At 44.4% G+C, this 24,290-nt stretch overlaps 1 protein-coding gene across 1 annotated transcript in view; it reads left to right on the forward strand.

The window, feature by feature from the left end:
• The first annotated feature begins 659 nt into the window (after window positions 1-659).
• KSR2 (kinase suppressor of ras 2) overlaps window positions 660-24,290 on the forward strand; it is a 454,968-nt gene continuing 431,337 nt past the window's right edge. The window contains exon 1 of the mRNA XM_069557572.1: window positions 660-839. Within this exon, the coding sequence (XP_069413673.1) occupies window positions 660-839 (180 nt within the window). The remainder of the gene's footprint in view (window positions 840-24,290) is intronic.

The following is a 24,290-nucleotide window of genomic DNA, read 5'->3' on the forward strand; positions in this document are numbered from 1 at the left end:
GCGAATGCAGCAGCCGTCACCCCCGGAGCCCGGCGGCGGCAGCAGCAGCAGCGCGAGGACGAGACAGCAGCCAGCCGCAGTCGCCGCCGCAGCCGCGGGAGCAATGCAGACAGCATCTTGAGAACGCGCTAAAGCACCCCAAACGGTGGACAATGCCGTGTAACTGCAGCTGGGAGGGGGGCAAACCAGATTTTTTTTGACATAAAAGCCAGCCAGCCAAAAATATATAATTTTGTCCTTCACGGAGCCGGTGTGTAAAGAGTGAGCGCTATTTTCCTTCTCCTCCTCCTCTCCCTCCCCCTCCTCCTTCTCCCCCGCCCCCCCGCTAAGTGTACAGACAGCATCACATCACCTGGTTTGCTTCTGAGAAACAGCATCTCTTCTTCTCAGGGACCAGAGACTCAGAGAGGGGAGACGTTCTAATGGAGTCTGCTTGACACCCCAAAATAAAATAATAAATTTTGGCTCTTGTCCCCTCCTCCCACCCCCACCCCCTCAACCCTGTGTGAGATGTTGGGTTTCTTCTTCATGAGACACTGTTGAGAAGTCGCAGTGGTTGGAGAGGCGTAGGGGATAGACTACCTCTACTCCCCCCCCCCACACCCCCCTTTTTTCTCTCTGGGAGGAGGAGGAGGGGAAGGGGGCTTGCAGAGCAAGCGATGGATGAGGAAAACATGACGAAAAGCGAGGAGCAGCAGCCTCTGAGTTTGCAAAAAGCCTTACAGCAGTGCGAGTTGGTCCAAAACATGATAGACCTGAGCATCTCCAACCTGGAAGGGCTTAGGACCAAATGTGCTACCTCCAACGACCTCACACAAAAAGAAATCCGGACCTTGGAGGTAGGTGTTGCCTATGGAAAAAAAAGAAAAAAAAGCAATCCTTCCTCCCCTCCCCTTTCTCCCCCACCATCCCCTTTTTCCTTGATTCTGTTTGTTGGGGGTGGGGTGGAGGGGGTGGGAGGATTGCAAGGTGGGCACGGTTCGGTCTTCGATCTTCTGTGATTTATCTTGCAAACCCTGCGCTTGGATGTCCCTTCACTGTACCGCTGTCGGCTGCCGCTTGGCTGGGTGGTGGGAGCAGTAGTAGTAATTGTTATTCTTTATTATTGTTCTGGCGGCTGTGGTTATCGTTCGCTTCCTCTCTGAGGAGTGAGTTCTCTCTTTTTTCCGCTTGTGGATTTGTTGATATGCCGCGGGGGGCTTGTGTGCAGGGTAAAGACATTAAGGCGCTGCAGAGAACCCACGTGACCTTGCGCATTCTGCAGGTGGTCAAAAGGTGGTTTTTGCTTGCGGAATGGGGCTGCCTGTAAATGTAGACCTCGTCTTTCTTGGTCTCCTTCCCAGCCCTCCCACCGCCCCCCACCCTGGGCTCCTTGGATTTGGCTTGTTTGTTTTCAGGGGTACACAAGTCAGGAGGCAAGATGCCTGAAAAAGAATTCCCCGTTGAGCTCCCCATTTCCAGTCGAATCATTTTGATGCAGGGAGCTGTTGCAGGCCTGAAGCATGCTTTTTTTTTTTTTTTTTTAAGAAAAAGCCTGGATCGGCACACACAGGTGGTGTGAGAAAATACTCTGGAATCTTGGTGGGACGGTGAAAGAAAAGGAGGGTGGTCGGGAGGAGGAGTTATCTTTGGCGTGTTATAACATTCTCTCTAACAGAACTTGAGGGGGAGTTTGAAGCAATTTTGTCCGGGGGGGAGGGGGGTGGGGTGGGGTGGGAGGTAGGATGGATGCAAAGTTACTCAGAAAGAAGATGGCAGAAATTATTCCTTTCCAAGGCCATCTGGTCAAAGGAAGGAGGTTTCAAGAGGTTTAGAAAATGCCTGGCATCCACGTTGTTCCAAACACCTGAAGGGTTTAACTCACCTCCCTCCCTCAAACCCGCCGGTGGTACACATGGCTTGAGGCTTGATGAAATGTGGGAACTCCCATTACTTGGCATTTGCTGAGGGTGGTGGCCATGGGCTGGGAGCAGAGGAAAGTGGTTCTCCTGTGGTGGAGCTGGCGTGTGCAGAGCTGGGAGGGCCCTTCGTTCCAGCCCGAGTGTTTCCAAGGCCTGCACTCTTCAATCCTGGACTGAATCTTTTAGCCTTTGTGCTCCTGTCCCAGCATGGATGAGCACCTCTCCCTGATTCACTTTCAAGTCTTTCTCCTCCATGGTTTTAAATTTGGCCAGATGTCAGTCAGCAGGCAGGAAGGTCACCAATTTGAAAGTGGAAGTTAGTGTGTGTGTGTGTCTGTGTATATTGAATATGCTATTTGCTCCCCTAGAATGTGTCTCTGTATGCACCTGTCACCTGGGAAAATAACTGTCAGAAATGAAATAAGTGTCAAGGGGTAGCAGAGGCGTGGGAATTCTGTTGGGAGGCACAGGTATTTTCTTTCTCAGAGCTTTGGAGAGCCATGCAGGGTGGGACTCTGCCGATGGAAGAAAAAGTGTGGGATGCCCTGGCCCAGCCTTCCGTCTCTGTTCGAGCAGTGCCTCAGAGAAGATTCTGTTCAGAATTGCATGCTGTAAATAAAGAAATAACCCAAAAGGGCCACCGGAGGTCTCTTCTGATCCTCTGAGTCAGAAGTCCCAAATGCTAGCTTGTGTATTAGTATGTAACTTTCTCTAGTTTTCTTTTCTTTTCAACATGCTTCATCCTCTGAGAGCTCTGTGGCTCATGGTGATTGTTGCAGTGGGCCACTGATTCCATTGCTTCTTTTCTGCATAGAGAGGTATTTTAAACTGGGAGAGGTAGGCATTGGTATGGTGGGAGGTGGCAATTACTGGGAGTGCATCTGTTTGTTTCCTAATCCCAGTATGCCGCAGAGCGTGCCAACTACTTTATCTATATTGCCCAAGAAAGGGTCTTGAGCAATTAATGCCAATTTAGGCTTTCTAGATCTCCAGGGCTAAGGTGGGGCCCCTGAGGAGGGCTGGTGCCTTAGGGTCCAGCCAGGTGCTGCCAAACCTCACATAGGTTTTGGATCCACAGTTGTTGTTGTTTTTGAATCCCAGAAGTTGTCAAATTGTTTGTATCAAAATCACCTGGGGGAGCTTATTGCAAATGCCCATTCTCAGCCTTTAACCCCAGAGATTCTAATTCAGTTGGGATTGGAGGGGGCCCAGTAAACTGTTTAATAAACAGTCAGGTGTTTCTGATGCATGCTTTCTGATTGACACCATGGAAAGACTAAATAGGAGATAGAGGCCATATTTCAGCTATTCGACGATGACCTCTCTCTGCTCACAAGCACTAAAGAAAGCAGTAAATTGAACAGACCATTCCTGAAATTCTTGCCTATACCCCTGTGGAAACAAAAATGTACGACATGGACTTAGCCTCCAAGAAGCATACTTTATGATGAGAGAGACGAGTAATAACGTACGTGTGAGATAATGATTAAGTTCAACAGTAAGTGATATGGGAGACTGCATCTGCATCCATTAGAAATGTGTTCAGCTGCGTGAAACAGGAAACCCAACCGGCGTGGTAGAGTAAATAATGGTTTCTTTCTCTTAAGTAACAAGAAATCTGGAGGTATATAGCTGCTTGAGTTGGCTCAGTGACTTAATAACATCAGGACTGATAGCTTTGTGAATTCTCATGGCCTCTATCTTACAGTTTCAAGATGGCTGCTGAAGCTTTCACCATTACACCCAGGTTCAAGGCAGGGAAGAGAGGGACCAGGTGAGTGGGAGGGAATAAAGGCATCATATCTTTGTTTGGCTTCCATAAAACACCTCTCCTCCTTACCCCACAAATGTTGTTTTAGTATGTCTTCTTGGCCAGCACTAGGTCAAATCACTCATCCAAGCTGCAAAGCAATGGGACCACTGCCATGACTGGTTTAGGTGGTTGCAATCCATTGCCTGGTTTGACCTGTTGCTACTGTGTATAAAACCAGGGTTCTGCTAGCAGAAGAGAGCTAGAAGGGATATTGGGTGGACAGCCAGCCATGCTGGCCACAGTACATTATCAGGAGGCACTCTGGCAGAGAAGAAAGGTCATGAGCTTTGGAGTTAGACCTATGCAGTCTTGTGTTCTTGCTTTTCCACCTATTTTATCTTGGCCTAGTGATTTAAGTTTTCTGACCCATGGTTTCATTTTTGGCAAAAGAGCAGTGGAAGAATAACATTACCTACCTCAGAGGTGGTTGTAAGGATGAAAAGAGATGACGTTTTCAAGGGTCTAACACTGTCTGTAGGCAATGCTTGCTCCTTTGATGGTGATGATGATCATCACGTGGTGTGGAGTCGATGACATGGGAGGGAACAGCTCAGATTAGAGGGACAGCAGAAGGAGCTCAAGCAGCGTTTCCAAAGTATGTTTTGTGGAACCCTAGTTCTGGGGGATGTCGACACTATTCATTTTTTCAACAAGTGCTGAATTCCAGCCACGGTACTAGATGTTGGTGGTCAACAACATAAAAATAAATAAATCCCATAGTTTACTCATTGGGGAAAGGCTGAGTTCAGCAAAAGAGATAGAAAGGTATCTTTCTATCTGCAGGACTTCTCAGAGCCTTTAATATACCATATTTGTACACTGTGACTCCAAGGAAGGTGAACACCTGCAGACGTCTTTTTCCAAAGATGTCTTTTGGGCTTGATGTTCCATAGAATTCACCCAGGGAAACATGGGGCAGAGTGGTTAGGGGAGCATTCTTGGCTAAAGAGCTGCGACTCTGAGTGGAGAGAAGGATGGAGAGGGTTGAAATTGCAGCGGGCCACGGGAGCATTCTGGGCTAGAACAACGAACGATAGAGGCACTGTCCTGCCTTCAAGGGGCAGCTTACAAACGGTTTGGCCCAGAATGATGAGTACCTGGGAGAGTGTCGTAGGAAACAAATTCAGGTCACAAACTCCTGGGGTCTGCGTTAGGACGGGGAAGTCAGACCAATAAAGTTTTTATCTCTTTGAGGGAGGAGGTAGAAATCTTTAAAGGTTTTGGAATGAATACAATTAAAAAGTTGCTTAAAGTTTAGTCCAATGGCAGGAGGGACTAACAGGAGGGACCAGCCGGCTTTTCCTGTGAAGGGACAGATAGTAAGTTGTTAAGGCTTTGTGAGCATGAGGTTTTCATTGCAACCACTCAGCTCTGCTGCTGTAGCTTGCAGTAGCCATGGACAATCCAGAAATAAATGTGTTCTTATAAAAAAATCACCTAGGGACCCTGAACCTTGAATTTGATATAATTTTCACATGTCATGAAACATTATTTTCCTTCTAATTTTTTTTGACATTAAAAATGTTTTCTTAGGGTTCAGGTCAAGCCTTACAAAAATGGGTGGTGGTCAGATTTGGCCCATGGGCTGTAGTTTGCTGATCCTTGATCTTTAGGGTAGATGGGGTGAGAAAGAACCTGGAGGCACAGAGACCATCTGAAAGATGACTGAGTGGCCCTAGGACTGGTGGGCAATGGCTAGGTGTGGGTGGTCCTGCTGCTGCTGCTGCTAGGTCGCTTCAGTCATGTCTGACTGTGAGACCCCATAGACGGCAGCCCACCAGGCTCTCCCGTCCCTGGGATTCTCCAGGCAAGAACACGGGTGGGTTGCCATTTCCTTCTCCAATGGTCCTGAGTTGGGTTCTATTTTGGTTAAATTATAAGAGGAGGGAGGTATCAGGGATTGGGTTGGGGGATCAGTAACAGAATCTCCTTTTACAGCATGAGCATTCTAGCCATTACTTATCAATTACTTGTTTTTAATCTGTTCTATCTCAATTATTAATAATGGTTAGAGAGACCATGCTGCTGCTGCTGCTAAGTTGCTGCAGTCGTGTCCGACTCTGTGTGACCCCATAGACGGCAGCCCACCAGGCTCCCCCGTCCCTGGGATTCTCCAGACAAGAACACTGGAGTGGGTTGCCATTTCCTTCTCCAATGCATGAAAGTAAAAAGTGAAAGTGAAGTCGCTCAGTTGTGTCCGACTGTTAGCGACCCCGTGGACTGCAGCCCACCAGGCTCCTCCATCCATGGGACTTTCCAGGCAAGAGTACTGGAGTGGGGTAGGTACCTAGACTTAATTACGTTTGGGAAACTGGACCTCAGACAATATCCCATTATTTTCAGTGATTCTGTGGGTTGGGATCAGCTGGGAAGTTCTGCTGGTCTGGCCTGGACTTACCGTGTGGCCACATTCAGCTGGCAGATGCAGTGGCTGCTGAGAGAGCTGAGCCTTTCCTTCCACGTGGACTCTCCAGTGGGATCACCTGGGTTTCTACATGGTCCCAGTATTCCAAGAGGGTCACAGGGAAAGTTGCAAGGGTCTTGAGATTCAGAAGTGACACAATGTCACTTTCATTGCCTTTTATGTGTTGGCACAAGTCACATGCCAGCCTGAATTTAGATGTTGGGGAAAGAGACTCTGCCACTAAGTGGGAGGAGCTGCAAAGCCCCTTTGGCCATATTTAATTTCTGACAGGTGTAGATACTTAGTGAACACTCACCGTGTGCCCAGAGTTGTTTTATGTACTAGAAACACAGTGGTAAATAAGGCAGGTGAGGCCCCTGCTCTCACGGTGCTTACATTTATGGGTGAATGTATTAGTTAGGAGAAGCTATATATACCCCCAAATTTGTAATGGCTCCAGTAGAGTAGAAGTCTTACTCTTGCTCTCTTGGTTGGGGGGTGTTTCTCTCATGGTCCAGGCCCCTTCCATTCTGCAACATTGTCATTTGTTTGCATCCAGAAAGGGACAAAAGTGTGGAGAAAACAAAGCCTCTTAAAAGCCTCACCCCTGAACGTGCCCTCATCAGTTCTGTTTGCATTCTTTTGGCTAGAATTTAGTCACAACATTGCCAACAGGATGGTGAAGTGGGCCCACACTGACTGAAGAGCTGGTAGTTCTCTGCCACGGCTAGTGAGAAGCTAGTGTAACAGTAACCTACTGCTCTAAAACTAGCCAACCCAGGACTTAGTGGTTTAAAACAACAGTTATTTATCTGCTTACAAGTCTGCATTTGGGACTGGACTCAGCCGGCCAGTTCTGCTGATCTTGCCTGGGCCCCTTGTGTAGTTGTGGTTATCTGGTGGGTCCATTGAGACTGAATGGTCCAGTGTGGACTCACGTGGCTGATGGTTGGCTAGTGGTTGGCTGAGGCACCTCACTTCTCTTCCACATGGCCTTTCCAGCAGGACACCCCAGATTCCTTCTTTCCTTCCTTCTATTCTGTCTCCTTAAAATTGAGGTATAGTTGATTTATAGTGTCTTCCAGGTTTCTTACATGGTGGCAGCAGCAAGTGTTCCAAGAAGGCTGGCTCTAATTCATAGCCCACTTTCAGCCTCTGCTTCTGTAACCTTTGCTAATGTCCCGTTGGCCAAAGCAAATTATGTAGTTGAGCCCGTGGTCTGTGTGGGAGTTAATATTCAAGGGTATGGATTTGGCAGGTGTGGTTCTTTGGGGACTAGTGAACAATCTGATGTAACTGAACCACATGGAGAAATTCCCAAATAAACCCAAAAGAGCATAGGAAAGAGAGAGAGGGGTATGGGATGATCAGCAAAGGCCCTCCCCCTTGGGGAGATCTCACAGATGTGAGGGAGCAAAACATGAAATATCTGGGGAGTGTACAAGGCAGACGGAATAGCAGGTACAGAGTTCTTGGGTGGGAATACATTCCACATATTATGAGAACAGCATGGGGGCCACTGTATTTGGAGCAGAGTGAGTGGGGAAGGGATGAGGGGCACAGTAGGAGGAAGACACGGGGCCCTGGTCATGGAGGGCTTGGCTGAGATACTTGGATTTTGTTCTAACTGTGAAAAGGGTGGGGGATTGACTTATTTAAAAGATCCTTTTGATTGCTGCAGGGAAAATAGTTGATAGGGGCCTAAGACTGGGAGCAGGGAAACAAACTGACAGGCTAGTGTGGGAGTCAAAGCCAGGAATGATGGTCCTTTTGATTCAAGTGATGATGAGGAGATGGAGCAAGTAGCTGGACTCAGAAGTTCACGGGCGTGAGAGGTTGCTCATGAATCCATGTGAGGAGCAAAGGAAAATACAGAACTGAGGTTTTTCGCAGGTGTTTGGCCTAAGAACTAAGTGAATGGCGGTGCCATTATTTGAAGTGTGAAGACTGGGGGTGCGTCAGATTGGGCTTGACGATTCAGTCCTGTTTAGACATTTAATGTTTGTGAAGTAGACAGTTGGGTTTGTGAGCCTGGAGATTTGAGGAAGACTGGATATATAAAGTTCACTTAATATGTCAAGAATATCTTTTCATCTTATTAAACAATATTTTTAATGGTTGTATAGTGTTATATGAATATACCAAAATTTATTTAACTTATTTAATGTAATTCTGTCAGTTGTATATGTTTACCATTTTCTACTATTATAAATAATACTGTGGTAGACATCCTCATGGCCTGTAGTAATGCTTGTCTTTGATTCACGAAGTAGAATTGCTGGATCTGGCAATATGCAAAGTTTCTGGACATTTGATAGGTCTTGCCAAATTACCTTTTACTTAAAGTTTGGGAAAGGACCTGCTTTTCCATATCCTTAGTCTGGATTTATGTTTTATTTTGGTTTTTGGTTGCCTGTATTTTGATGACCAAGAGCTTGGGTTTAAGGAGGCAGTTGTCTAGGCCAGAATTTCATCTTTCCAGTTTCTGGTTGAGAAGGACCTGGGAACCTGCGTAGACGAGAGGAGCACGTGGTTTTCCACAGACAGTGGCCAGCCTGCAGTGACCCAGCTCTGCCTTTTTCTCATAGAGACATGGGTGGAGCGTGGTCCCAAACATCTGAATCAGTGACAAGAGGTATTTCTGAAGGGTTCTCTGTGGATGCTCTGGGGTTTGGGAGTGGGTTCTACTAGGGAGCTCTAATCCTTCCTCCAATGGGTAGAAACTGAGGCGTCTTCCTCCTCTCCCTGAGGATGGCTGGTTTTCTGGGCTCTCTTCCAGCCATCCGCACCGGGCTCTATCTGTGGGACCGGGGCTTCCTCCTTGCTGCTCTGGAGCTGGGCAATGGAAGGTACTCAAAGGCCAAGGAAGCCAAGGGGGACATGGCAGCCAGGAAGGAGGATGGAGAAGATGAGGGCTGGGGAGGGAAAAGGGGCAAACATGGGAGAGGAGAAAAAAGCCTGATTTTCTTTGGCAGGGTTTCTGTGACCCTTGGAATGTCTCTCCAGTGGGGAGTGACCATAACTATAGTTGTTCCTGTTTTACAAGCCAGTTGCCTGAGGTTTGGAGTCACTGATCTAACCCCAATCCTGCAAATTCAGGGAGCCTTGGGTCTGGGAAGAGCTTGACAGCTTCTTCCTGGAGTCCCAAAGAGGGCCTGACCTGGAAGCAAAGAAAGCAAAGCTGAGGGCAAGTGCAGGTGAAGGAGGAAGGACAGACAATCAGAGCAGTGTGATCTGAGATGGGAGCTGGGGGATTCATGAGAAAGGTGAGGATGGAATACTCCACCACTCACACGCTCCCATCAGTGACCATTCCAGATGACGACGGAAGAGAAATACAGAACTGATGGAGACAAAGTAGGGCATTCACAGAGAAAAGGAAAGATGAGAAGAGGATTGTAGATCTGAAAGGTCCAGCCATTGGCCACTTTGGCTATTGATCAGTTGAAATGTGGCGAGTTCTAATTGAAATGTGCTATAGTTGTAAACTTCATGTGCTATGTGCATGCCAAGTCGCTCCAGTCGTGTCTGACTCTTTGCGACCCTATGGACTGTAGCCTGCCAGGTTCCTCTATCGATGGTATTCCCAGGCAAGAAGACTGGAGCAGGTTGCCATGCCCCGCTCCAGGGCATCTTCCCGACCCCGGGATCCAACTTGCATCTCCTACAGCTCCTGTATTGCAGGCAGATTCTTTACCACTGAGCCACCGAGGAAAGTGAAAGTGAAGTAGCTCAGCCATGTCTGACTCTGCAACCCCGTGGACTGTAGCCTACCAGGCTCCTCCCTCCATGGGATTCTCCAGGCAAGAATACTGGAGTGGGTTGCCACTTCCTTCTCCAGGGGATCTTCCCAACCCAGGGATAGAACCCTGGTCTCCCGCACTGCAGGCAGACACTTTAACCTCTGAGCCACCAGGGAAGCCCGAGCCACCGGGGAAGCCCCTGTGAAATACACACCAGATCCCAAACTCTTAGAATGAAGAATAGAATGTGAAATAGCTCACTGATTTTTTTTTTATATTGACAACATGTTGAAATTATACTACTTTAGACATATTGGGTTAAATAAACTATGTTAAAATTAATTTCATCTGCATCTTATTTTTTTCCTGAGGCTATTAGAACATTTTAAATGATACAGCCAGCTCAAAGTGTATTTCAGTTGCTCAGTGCTACTCTTGAGCGTTGAGGTGATTTCAGGCTTCCCTGGTGGCTCAGATGGTAAAGAATCTGACTACAATGCAGGAGACCCCGGTTTGGTCCCTGGGTCAGGAAAATCCCCTGGAGAAGGGCATGGTAACCCACTCTAGTTTTCTTGCTTGGAGAATCCCATGCACAAAGGAGTCCACAAGGTTGCAAAGAATAGACATGACTGAGCGACTAACGCTTTCACTTTCTTTCTTTCTGTGTTTTGTCATAATGGAAAGCTTGTTCTTGATAAAGACTGAAAGCATGGGCCCCCTGGAGTTACTAGGCAGCCATTGATTAAAGCCATGGATGCATTCCAAAGATGGATGCCTTCGATTTCCCTGGACCAGGAGAGAAAAATGAGATGAAGTCTCAAAAATTATAGCATAATTAGTCCTTGGAAATTTGGGTCAGTGCTCGAAGCAGTAGAGCTAAGTAGTTGGGAAGGCTTGGGCTCTGCAGTAAGACTGCTTGGATCCCAGTCTGAGTTCAGGATTTACTAGCTCAGTAACCTGAGGGTCAATGAGCTCTCCTTGCTGAGCCTCAGTTTTCTTGCTCATAAAATTGGGACAGTTTGACATGGGGTTGTTATGGTGATTCAGTGGACTCATGTATTACAAAGCTGTGTTAAGTGCCTGGCACACGGCAAATGCTTACTAGCTTCAGAGGTTTTGATGATCATACCCTCTGTAGATGGTCACGGGGAGGTGAGATGCTTCAGCCCTGGGTAGTTGATGGGGAGTTTCATTTATTCAGTCATTGATCACTGAGGCCACGGTGTGTGAGAGGCAGGGACTAACACAGCAAGACGTGAAAAGGAGAAGCCCATGGAAGCCTTCTATGGGATAATGGCATACCCGCTGGGCTGCAGGTGACATAAGCAATCAAGATTCTTATACCAGGACTGCATCTTTGAATTTGCTCACAGATGACTCACTTCACATCAGTGCCTGGCAGGCTTTAGTCTTTAAACCACGTGCTCATCATAACTCCAAGTTTGATAACAAAATACCAGTTATGGGGCTGGGCCTTACTACCCTTGAACTTGTCTCAAGCTTTTGAGGCAAAGAGAAGAGTCAGAAGCTGCGATATCCAAGGGCTTGAAAAGTGTGTTCTCTCAAGGTTAGAGGACCCTAGAGGTTGTGTGGGCCCACATCCTGCCCATGTCCAGCTTTGGCTAGGTGATTTGGGGCAAGCGCTACTTCACAAAGCTGCCTTTTAAAATTTTTTCGTTTTTTAAAAAATTGTGGTTATATATATATATATATATATATATATAAAACCTGAAATTTACCATTTTAACTGTTTTTAAATGTACAGTTCAGTGGCCTTAAGGACATTCACGGTGTTATGCAACCATCATCACCATCCATCTGCATAACTTTTTCATCACTCCAAATAAAAATTCTGTATCCTTTCTGTACCTGCCCCCGGCCACATGATCACGTCTATTCTATTTTCTCTCTCTAGGAATTTGACTAGTTATCTCATGTAAGTTGAATCGTACACTGTGTGTCCTTCGTGTCCAGCTTTTTTCATATAGCATAATATTTCTAAGGGTCATTCATGTTATAGTATATATACCAGTGTTTCATTCCTTTTTATGGCTGAATAATATTACATTGTGTGGATAGTCTATGTTTTCTTTATCTGTCCTGTGTTGATAGACCTTGAGTTATTTTCATCTTTTGACTCTTGTGAATAATGCTGCTGTGAACACTATTTTACGAGTATCTGTTTGGGTCCCTGCTTTGAATTCTTTGGGGTCATATATCTAGAGTGGAATTGCTGGGTCATATGCTAATTCTGTGTTAAATATTTTGAGAAACCATCATACTGTTTTCCACAGTGACTGTACCATTTTCTGTTTCCACCAGCAATGCCCCAGGGTTCCAATTTCTCTACCTCCTTGGCAATACCTACGATTTTCTGATTTTTTGAATGTGGTTTTGATTTGCATTTCCCTACTGACTATTTGCATTTCCTAGGTGGCGCTAGTGGTAAAGAACCTGTCTGCCAATGCAGATGAAAGAGACATGGGTTCTGTCCCTGGGTTGGGAAGATCCCCTGGAGGAGGGCACGGCAACCCACTCCAGTGTTCTTGCCTGGAGAATCCCATGGACACTGGAGCCAGGCAGGCTATAGTTCATAGGGTCTCGAAGAGTCAGACACAACCGAAGTGGCTTAGCACAGCACAGCACAGTGATTAATGAATTAGGCATCTTTTCATGTGCTGATTGACCACTTGTATATCCTCTTGGGAGAAATGTCTATTCAAGCCCTTTTGTAAGTCAGCCTTTTGATATGGGTGAGTTATAAAGGTTGGAATTACCCTCTTTATGTATACCTGTATCTGCTCTCTGATGACTTCTATCCTTGGTTCTACTCTCTGAGGAAAAGTCAGTCCTTCCTTTGGCTGACGAAGTCTCAAGAAGTGTTTGCATTTAGATCTGGAACCCGCCAGGCAGAGACAAGAGATAGCCGCTTCCACAGATTTCTGACAAGTCTCCAACCCAGATTTTGCAGCCACTGCCTCCCTGCTTTGTCCTGTGTGGGTTCTATTCTTACAGAATTCTGGATGCTGGGGTCACTATTGATGGCGACATTTCCTTTGCCTGTGCACCAATTCTACCCAGAGTATCGCACCAATCAGAAATTGTCATGAATATATCTCTTTGTGCCCATCCACAAAGGCATTGGCATGGTGCCTTGGGCAGTGTTGGGCAGCCTGGACTTGAGCAATGAGACTAATAGGTATAATAAAGAACTCATCAGGTATAAAAAAGAACCCATCCAGGGGCTTTGTTTTTATTGTTGTTGTTTAGTTGTTCAGTTGTATCATCTGACTTTTTGCGACCCCACAGACTGCAGCATGCCCAGTTTCCCTGTCCTTCACTGTCTCCTGGAGTTTGTTCAAACTCGTGTCTATTGAGTTGATGAAGCCATCCAATCATCCTGTCCTCTGTCATCCTCTTCTCCTGCCTTCAATCTTTCCCAGCATCAGGGTCTTTTCCAGTGAGTCAGCTCTTTGCATCAGGTGGCCAGAGTATTGGAGCTTCAGCTTCAGCATCAGTCCTTCCAATAAATAAATATTTAGGGTTGATTTCCTTTATGACTGACTGGTTGGATCTTGCTGTCTAAGGGACTCTCAAGAGTCTTCTCCAACTCTACAGTTTGAAAAACATAAATTCTTTGGCTCTCAAGCCTTCTTTATGGTCCAACTCTCACATTGTAAAAGTGTTAGTATTAGTTGCTCAGTCATGTCTGACTCTTTGCTATCCCATCGACTGTGGCCAACCAGGCTCCTCTGTCCTTGGAATTCTCCAGGTAAGAATACTGGGGTGGGTTGCCATTTCCTTCTCCAGGGGATCTTCCCAACCCAGGGATTAAACCTGGGTTTCCTGCATTGCAGGCAGATTCTTTACCTTCTAACTACTGGAAAAACCATAGCTTTGACTATATGGACATTTGTTATTATTATTATTAGGTAGGAGGTAGAGCAAAGTTCGGAGAAGGCAATGGCACCCCACTCCAGTACTCTTGCCTGGAAAGTCCCATGGATGGAGGAGCCTGAAAGGCTGCAGTCCATGGGGTCGCTGAGGGTCGGACACGACTGAGCAACTTCACTTTCACTTTTCACTTTCATGCGTTGGAGAAGGAAATGGCAACCCACTCCAGTGTTCTTGCCTGGAGACTCCCAGGGATGGGGGAGCCTGGTGGGCTGCCGTCTATGGGGTCACACAGAGTCGGACATGACTGAAGCGACTTAGCAGCAGCAGAGCAAAGTTAGTTGACACTTTTTATATTGTTATGCTTATCTGACTGGGAGAAACAGTACATTGTGATAAACCCCCAAAGCCATATTATCCTTTTAATATGTTGCTATACTATTATTTTAATGTTGCTGGATTTGATTCCTTAGTATTTTATTGAGGGTTTTCTGTGTCTTCATAAGGGATATTGTCTGTGGTTTCCTTTTTTGTACCATCTTTATTTAATTATCAGGGTAATACTGACCTCATAACATGAGTTGGGAATTGTTTCCTCTACTTCTCTTTCCTGGAAGAGATTGTGGAGAATTGGTGTTATTTCATCTTTAGATTGGAGATGGCAATGCCAACCCACTCCAGTACTCTTGCCTGAAAAATCCCATGGATGGAGGAGCCTGGTAGGCTGCAGTCCATGGGGTTGCGACTTTTCACTTTCATGGTTTGGAGAAGGAAATGGCAACCCACCCCAGTGTTCTTGCCTGGAGAATCCCAGGGACGGCAGAGCCTCGTGGGCTGCCGTCTATGGGGTCGCACAGAGTCAGATACGACTGAAGCAACTTAGCAGCAGCAGCAGCAGCATCTTTAGATGCTGGTAGAATTCACCAGTGAAACTATGTGGAGTAGAGACTTAATTTCAATGTTTTGTGGAAGATTTTTAACTACAACTTCAGTTTCTTTAATTTATTCTTGGGTGAATTTTAGTAGTTTGTGGATCTGAAGGAATTGGTACAATTTTTCTAAATTGCTGAATTTACATCCAGAGAGTTGCTCGTAGTATTTCCCTATTATTCTTTTAGTGAGGTCTTACATTCCTAACGTTGGTAATGTATGTTCTTTCTCTTCTATTCTGTGTTTCTGGCTAGAGATTTATTAATTTTAGTTTTATTTTCAGAGAACCAATTTTTAGCTTCATTTATTTTCTCTATTGTTTTTCTGTTTTTAATTTTATTCATTTTTTGTTCTTCTTCTTATTATTTCCTTTCTCCTGCTTGCTTTGGGTTTATTTTGTGCCTCTTTATTCTGTTTTTTGAGGTGGACACTTTGTTGAGTTGAGACCTTTTTCCTTTACTAATGTAAGTATTACTTTAACTATGTCCCACAAGTTTTGGTATGTCATATTTTCATTTCCCTTTAGTGCACCTATTTTATAGTTTGTTTTGAAGCTTTCCCTTTGATGCATATGTTCTTTAGGAGTGTGTCATTTAATTTCCAAGTACTGTGGATGTTTCCCGTTATTTTTCTGTTACTGACTTCTTTTAATAGTTCAATTCAGTTATGATGAGTGAACACATATTATATTGATTCTTTTAAAGTGTTTAAGGTTTATTTTGTCACTTAGAATATATTCTCTCTTGGTGAAGCTAATGGGTGCACTTGAAAAGAATGTGAATTCTGGTATCCATAGGTGCAGTATTGTATAAATATCAGTTAGGTCCAGTTGGTTGATGGTACTAAGTCCTCTATATCCTTGCAGGTTTTCTCTTAAGTTTTATTGATTACACAGAGGTAATCTGTGTTGGTATCTCCTACTCTAAATGTGGATTTCTCCATTTCTCCTTGTAGTTCCATCAGTTTTGGTTTTTATGTATTTTGAGCTGTTTTTAAGTTTATACAAATGTGGGACAGTTGTTTTCTTGGTGACTTCACCCTTCAGCATTATGTAAAGTTACTTTTTATCCTGATAATTTTCCATGCTCTGAAAACTATTTCTCTGATATTAATGTAGCCACCCCAGCTTTTCTTTTTCTAGGTTTTTAAAAATTGAGGTAAAATATGCATAACAAAAAGTCACCATTTAAATGCTCCTAAAGTATACAATTGAATGACTTTTCGTATGTGTGCAGTGTTGTGCAACCATTGACCCCATCTAACTTTAGAACATCTCTATCACCACACATGCAAAAAAACAAAACCAAAAAACTCAACAACCAAGAAAACTAAAACTAAACCTTGTACTTGTTAGCAGTCCATCCCAGTTTTCCAGTCCTCCATCCCCTGGCAACCTTTCATCTATTTTTGGTATGTTTTTTTCCTCTTCTGGGTATTTCATATAAATGAAATCATACAGTACTCAGCCTCTTATGCATGGCTGCTTTCACGTAACACAACGTCCTCAAGGTCGATCCATGGGGTGACGTGTCCCAGTACTTCATTCCTTTTTATGGCTGAATAGTATTCCATTGTATGGATCTGCCCATTTTGTTTATCCATCCATCAGTCAGCATTTGAGTTGTCTCTACCTTATGACTATTTGTGACTAGTGCTGCTGTGAATGTTTGTTTGCCTAAGAGGACGGGGCTGTTTAGGGGAGGAAACTGTTTTGCTTCTGCTACAAATGAAAGAAAGATGCCCCCAGGTTCAGGCTGGCACAGAGTTAGGAACTCTGGAGCTAGAAGTCCCTTCCATACCCTTTGTGATTGTACATGATGGTCTCTGGGACATTTCCCTGGAGATCTTGCAGGTGCTTCTGTGGCTCTTCAGGTTACGTATGCCAGGTTATGAGTCGTTCACACTGACTTCAGAAATGGAACTCATTAAATAAAATAGTGATTTAAAAGACATTTATAGCCATTAAAGCAAAGTATATTCACCCAAGGAAAAAAAGAGAATGTGCATTTAATAAAAAAGAAAAATGAGCACACTTATAATGCCACCATCCACAGATCAGCACTGCTAATACCTTGTTATAGAGCCTTACAGATTTTCCTCCATGCATATGTGTACTTCCATATGACTTTTATGAACAACTATATTTTATTTATTTCATAATGTTCTCCTATTTATTTCTTTTTCCTCTTAAAATTTGACTTAAGACATGAATGTCTTTCCCTGCCAAATCCATTTTTTTTTTTAATAGCAATTCAAATGGCTGGTAACACTCCAGCATAAAGATGTAGCATAATTGAGTTAAACAACCCCCTTTAGTGAGTTAGATTTATTTCTGGTTTCTTGCTCTCATAAACACAGCCTTAGTGACTACTTTTGAAATGAAATCTTTGTAAGCATCTTAAGAAATATGCCTAGAAGTAGAATTACTGTGTGCTTATAAGGCTTCTTCTCATGTATGACCATGGTCCTTTAGAAGGAGTGTCCATTTATAAAGCTCTCAAAGTTTATGAGAGTAGAGTTTAAATTGTTTTGCATCTGCAGGAATGACAACTGTGAGAGGCAAATGTTACTAGCAAATCTGTAACTTAATAGAATATATATGTAAAGTCACTTTACTACATCTGTGAATCCGCTTGTGATGAGCTAAGAAACTTGAGGCAGGCTTGGTTTTTAAAAATACATACTTTCAGTTGAAATAAATGCAGTTATAATCATGTTAATAGCTAGGACACCTAATTTAAGATGAAATTTTTCTGAAATGATTTCAGAAAGGGACATGAGTTTTACAGATGAGGTCATCTGGTTTCAGGGGATCACGCAGTCAGTTGTTTTCTGGAACCAGACAGGGAACGCACAGAAGGAAAACAGGCCAGGGGCTGGATACTTGGGAGGAGACATAAGGGCCATGATGAACTGGAGAGCGTATGTCATGTTTACAGATGTCAGAGTTGTCAATGAATTGGATGTAAGCTTCATTTTATCATGGAATTTCCATTTTCCAGCAGAACTCAGAAATCAAAACTGTAAGTAAAAAGCAGACACTGACTAATGATTATCTGATCAAGAACCTCACCAGAGACTTCCCTGGTGATCCAGTAAGACTGCATAATCAGGGGGCGCGGGTTTGATCCCTAGTTGGGGAACTAAGATCCCGCATGCCTTATGGCATGGCCAAAGTAAATAAAATAATAAGAGTAATAAATTAATTTTAAAAATAAATACTTTTTTAAAGGAACCTCACCATCCTCTCTCTTAGTATACTTAATGTTGGGTAAGGAAAAGGAAAGTACAGATAATCAGTGCTGTCTTGCCCCAGCTCTGCTGACATAACTTTAGACCGTCTTGAAAACTGTCTTCAGAGTCACGTTACAAGAAAACAAATCTCTATTTTCTCTTGACCTTAAATAATAGCCTTCAAAATGGAAAGCTACCATCTTAACTTGGCTTGATTGATTCTTGATGATTTTTGTCTGTTTAAAACAAACAAACAAAAAATAGGCAAGTCCACTCTCAAACAGGCCATGTTGCCATTGCAGATGATCCTGACAGTGCTCTGGGCAGTGTGTCTAAGAGGAAACTTGAGGAGAAGAGTCGTAGGTTTGATGTTGGGATAAGTGTTCAGCCATTTGCAATGTCTGTTCTGAAAGGTGACCTGGTTGATTAGTTTCAACATTCACTCACTCACTTATTCATTCATTCATTCATTCCATTTTGTGTCAAATGCATTAGACATACAAAGGAGACTGGCAAGACTTACAAAGTCTTGCCCATATGGGGCTTAGGATGTATGTATTTATATACAGCACATAAGGCAATGTTCTAAGTACTGGGACCTGGAATATATTGCCTCATGGATCTAGTGATGTGATGCTACAGCTAAGACATGAAGGGCCATGGAGTTAACTTGAGTTGAGGAAAAGCTCTTCCAGGGAGAGGGAAAGTGTGTGCAAAAAGCCTAGAGGTAGGAGCCAGTCTGGGGCTTCTGAGGGACCCGATGGAGCCCAGCATGGCTGGCACGCCAAGTGCTTCAGGCCCATTGGAAGGCAAAGGGATGGGACAGCTTGCTTTCCTTTCTCTAAACTGAGTTCCTTCACATCTTCTTCCGACTTCATCTCCTCATTATAGAAAAGTGAGGCATCTCATTTGCCAAATTGAATCAAGCTCTCTAATGTATGATCACCACTTCTCAAATACGACTTGAAAGCTTCACATGAGTTTATTGCTACCTGACCTGCCTCTTGAGAAATCTGTATGCAGGTCAGGAAGCAACAGTTAGAACTGGACATGGAACAACAGACTGGTTCCAAATAGGAAAAGGAGTATGTCAAGGCTGTATATTGTCACCCTGCTTATTTAACTTATATGCAGAGTACATCATGAGAAACGCTGGGCTGGAGGAAATACAAGCTGGAATCAAGATTGCCGGGAGAAATATCAATAACCTCAGATAAGTAGATGACACCACCCTTATGGCAGAAAGTGAAGAGGAACTAAAAAGCCTCTTGATGAAAGTGAAAGAGGAGAGTGAAAAAGTTGGCTTAAAGCTCAACATTCAGAAAATGAAGATCATGGCATCTGGTTCCATCACTTCATGGGAAATAGATGGGGAAACAGTAGAAACAGTGTCAGACTTTATTTTGGGGGGCTCCAAAATCACTGCAGATGGTGACTGCAGCCATGAAATTAAAAGATGCTTACTCCTTGAAAGGAAAGTTATGACCAACCTAGATAGCACACAAAAGCAGAGACATTACTTTGCCAACAAAGGTCCATCTAGTCAAGGCTATGGTTTTTCCAGTGGTCATGTATGGATGTGAGAGTTGGATGGTGAAGAAAGCTGAGCACCGAAGAACTGATGCTTTTGAACTGTGGTGTTGGAGAAGACTCTTGAGAGTCCCTTGGACTGTAAGGAGATCCAACCAGTCTATTCTGAAGGAGATCAGCCCTGGGTGTTCTTTGGAAGGAATGATGCTAAAGCTGAAACTCCAGAACTTTGGCCACCTCATGCGAAGAGTTGACTCATTGGAAAAGACTCTGATGCTGGGAGGGATTGGGGGCAGGAGGAGAAGGGGATGACAGAGGATGAAATGGCTGGATGGCATCACTGACTCGACAGATGTGAGTCTGAGTGAACTCCGGGAGTTGGTGATGGACAGGGAGGCCTGGCATGCTGCGGTTCATGGGGTCGCAGAGTCGGACATGACTGAGCGACTGAACTGAAGGTGGGGACAAGTTCTTTAACACCATGACAAATACAAGGCATTCCATAATAATCATTGATGCGCAAGACCTTGAGAAGGGTGACCTGGAGGGAGGGAAAATAAAGCCAGGAGAGAGAGAGTTGGCAAAATGGAAATACATTTTCAATCCCATGCTTTGTGGTTTATTATTAACAGCAAAGCAGAAAACATCTCTACAGAGTTATGAAAAATTCATCAGCAGCATGCTACAGGTCTGAGAAGCTGGTCATTGTTTGATCAGATTAATGATAATGAGAGCAGTCTTATATTAACTCAGATTAAGAGGAGGACTCTTCCCCCTACTATTCAGTCATTCACATATAATCACATTTCCTCACAGCCAGTTGCCCTTAGTTGTCTGCTAAGATGGGAACTAGGGTCTCTGCAAAGATAGACCAGGATGGCAGAGGGTGGGTTGAGCCCAGATGCCACTTTGAACCTGGGGTCCAATAGAGGAAGAGTCTCTAGACCTTCCCCTGTGCTTCGGCTTTTGTCTAGTCTCCCTGACACTGCCCTTCTGTTTTTCAGATCTAACTTCCTCCTAAACCTGTGTCATCCCAACTCATGATTTCTCAGTGTGGAGTCCCTGCAGTGTTCTGTGTGGTGTTCTAGGTGCCAGGGATACATGCAAGTGTAAAACGGGCACAGAGCCCTGCTGTAGTGCAGCTCACATTCCAACTGGTGGAGACAGACAATAAATACATGTAAAAAAAAAAAAGGAAATATCACCTTTTCCAGCTTCATGGAAAAGGTGACATTTGAGCAAAGACTTAAAGGAAGTAAGGGAGCCATCCATGAAGCTGTCTAGGGCAGGGGAAGGAACATTTAGAGCAAGGCAACATCTGGTACAAAGGCCCTGAGGCCTTGGAGAAAGCTTGTATGACTGGTGTGGAGTGTTGAGGATAAGGTCAGAGCAACAGAGTGAGACCAGATCAGTAGGGTCTTTTGTTATTATTTAGTTGCTAATTCGTGTCTGACTCCTTTGTGACCCCATGGACTATAGCCCACAGGCTCCTTTGTCTTTGGGATTTTCCAGGAAAGAATACTGGAGTGGATTGTTGTTTCCTTCTCCAGGAGATCTTCCTGACCCAGGGATTGAACCCACTTATCCTGCATTACAGGCAGATCCTTTACTACTGAGCCACCTGGAAAGCCCAAGTTTCTTTTAGGCGAGTGTAAAATTTTTACTAAGTGCGACGAGGTGCACTGGAGGGTTTTGAGCAGAGGAGAAACATGACCTGTCTTGAGTTTTATTTATTTATTTTTAATTTATTGTTATTTTAAAAGGTGTTTATTTACTTATTTAGTTTTGGTGGTGCTGGATCTTTGTTGCTGCGCATGGGCTTTCTCTGGTTGTGGGGATCAGGGGCTGCTCTCTTATGCAGTGTGCAGGCTTCTCATTGCAATGGCTTTTCTTGCTGTGGAGCAAGGACTCAAGGGCACCTGGTGTTCAGTAGTTGTGACACACAGGCTTAGTTGCTCTGAGGCATGTGGGATACTGTTTCGGGATCAGGGATTGAACCCGTGTCCCCTGCATTGGCAGGTGGGCTCTCAACCACTAGGCCACCAGGGAAGTCCCTTTCTTGAGTTTTAATAGCATCTTTCTAAGTAACAGACCATAGAAGGCAAGAGTAGAAGAAGGCAGACGAGTTGGAAGATTATCATCGATGGGAGACAATGGTGGGTCACACCAGGCTGGTGAGCTGTGGTTGGATTTTGGATATGTTTAGAAATTACGGCAAATAGGATTTCCATATATTTTTTACCTTGCCTATTGATTGATGTAAAAAATGATTATGCTTACTGGTTGCATTAATCTGAACTGTTTTGGTCACAAGTGACAGAAACATAACTTAAATTGTTTGTATAGAAAGTGGGAATTCTTTGGCTTATGTAACTGAGAAGTCGGCGCGGGCAGCTGACTGGTGTCTCAGAACCATGGCTGAGGCTGACGGGCTGCGGCAGCGCCAGCCCCTGTGGCCACAGGTGGTCACGGACGACAACCGGACACCGGAGGCCAAGGGCGGCAGGTAGGCCTGGCCTGGAGCGGGGCTGTGCCCCGAAGGTGGCGACAGCAGCTGGTGCCTCATTTAGTCCTCGGCAGCCTCACTTCGGGAGAAGGCAGTGGCACCCCACTCCAGTACTCTTACCTGGAAAATCCCATGGGCTTAGGAGCCTGGTAGGCTGCAGTCCATGAGGTCACTAAGAGTCGGACACGACTGAGTGACTTCACTTTCACTTTTCACTTTCATGCATTGGAGAAGGAAATGGCAACCCACTCCAGTATTCTTGCCTGGAGAATCCCAGGGATGGGGGAGCCCTTGCCTGGAGAATCCCAGGGATGGGGGAGCCTGGTGGGCTGCCATCTATGGGGTCACAAAGAGTTGGACATGACTGAAGCGACTTAGCAGCAGCAGCTTCAGTGTGGGTGAATCTAGATACTTATAGAGGGCAGACAGTACCTCTCTCTCCATATCTCAGCTCTGCTTTTGTCCTCTCTTGTCTTCGTCCAGTCTTTCTGTCACCTTAGCTACTATGGAGGAAGAGCACTGTTGTTTCCTAGGAGCTCCAGTGAATGTCTGGGATAGCCTTTCCGCTGATCAGGTTTGGTTCATTCCTGTACTCCTCCTCTCTACAGGAGGGCAGAGCATTCTTATAGGTCAGTTTTGGAACCAGGGTGAAAGATCGGCACTTTCAGGCCTCATGGACTGAGTAGGGATGTTCTAACCAGAAGATAATAAGTTCGGCTGGAGGGAACACTAGATTCTCATTCAGCAAATGTCAGGAATTTCAGCAAATGTCAGGAATTCTAAGGAGGATATAAGGAGCAAAGGGTAGAGCATACCCTGGGAATGTTGAGGTGCTTTGGAGTGGGATATTTCAGAGATCTTTTAACCCAGTGTTCACACAATCAGCAAATGTATCTAATAGTCTTACTCTGGTAGTCGGCTCTGGGCCTAAGGAACCTTTGCTTCCAATGCGTTCTCATGACTGACCTCCCTTTTGAGATGGGCTATGTATCTCTCTTGGGACAGTGATTAGATGGAGAGTTAGTATACAACATATGGGTCCCAGTTCTGCCACCCTCTTGCCACACAGATTTAGGCAAATTACATAACTTTAATGAACCATAGAGGATATTGGCAGGATCAAAGGAAAGACACTTTTTATTTTTAACGTTACTCTTTGGCCCCGCTGCAAGGCATGCGAGATTTTCGCTGTTTGACCAGGGATTGAATTTGAGCTCCATGGACTGGGAGTATGGAGTCTTAACCACTGGACCACCAGGGAAGTCCTGAAAGATACTTTTTAAAGTGCTTGGGAAAATGGACCCACGTGTCAGGGCCTTGGCTGGATTGCTCCTAGTTAAAGACTGCTTTGTATTTTCTGATCATGGGGTTGCCAGGTAAAATACAGGATATTCATTAAACTTGAATTTTGGATAGATAATGAATATTTTTCCAGTGCAAGTGTGCCCCAATATTATACAGGACGTGCTTATATCAAAAATCATTTTTGTATACATGTTAGAATGTCATTCTCCCAAATCATCCCACCCTCTCCCTCTCCCTCTGAGTCCAAAAGTCCATTATACACATCTGTGTCTCTTTCCCTGTCTTGCATACAGGGTCATCATTGCCATCTTCCTAAATTCCATATATATGTGTTAGTATACTGTATTGGTGTTTTTCTTTCTGGCTTACTTCACTCTGTATAATCGGCTCCAGTTTCATCCATCTCATCAGAACTGATTCAAATGAATTCTTTTTAACGGCTGAGTAATACTCCATTGTGTATATGTACCACAGCTTTCTTATCCATTCATCTGCTGATGGATCATGTGAATTGAATCGCCAGTCTATGTCTGACGCAGGATGCAGCATGCTTGGGGCTGGTGCATGGGGATGACCCAGAAAGATGTTCTGGGGAGGGAGGTGGGAGGGGGGTTCATGTTTGGGAATGCATGTAAGAATTAAAGATTTTAAAATTTAAAAAATAAAAAACTAAAAATTAAAAAAAAAAAAGATCCAGCACAGCCAAAAATAAATAAATAAACATTTTAAAGACAAAAAAAAAAAAAAAAAGAAAAGCATTCCAATTATCTTCAGATTCTTTGGATAGGAAGAACTTGGTCTTTTCAGTTTAGATTTATTTTTGTCCTCGGCAACTTTTTGTGAACTTTTGAGTCTGTACAATTTCTCTTGAATGCTGTTTATTCCATTAGCATTCTGTATTCAAATAAACGGCAAGAACCTTGAAAAACTAAAAAAAAAAAAAAATCATTTTTGTATATGAGACATTCAGATTTAGCTAACTATTCTTTTATTTGCTAAACCTGACAGCCCTGGGTGATCATGACAAGGG

Source organism: Ovis canadensis, chromosome 17 (genome assembly GCF_042477335.2).
Source record: "Ovis canadensis isolate MfBH-ARS-UI-01 breed Bighorn chromosome 17, ARS-UI_OviCan_v2, whole genome shotgun sequence".
Taxonomy (NCBI): domain Eukaryota; kingdom Metazoa; phylum Chordata; class Mammalia; order Artiodactyla; family Bovidae; genus Ovis; species Ovis canadensis.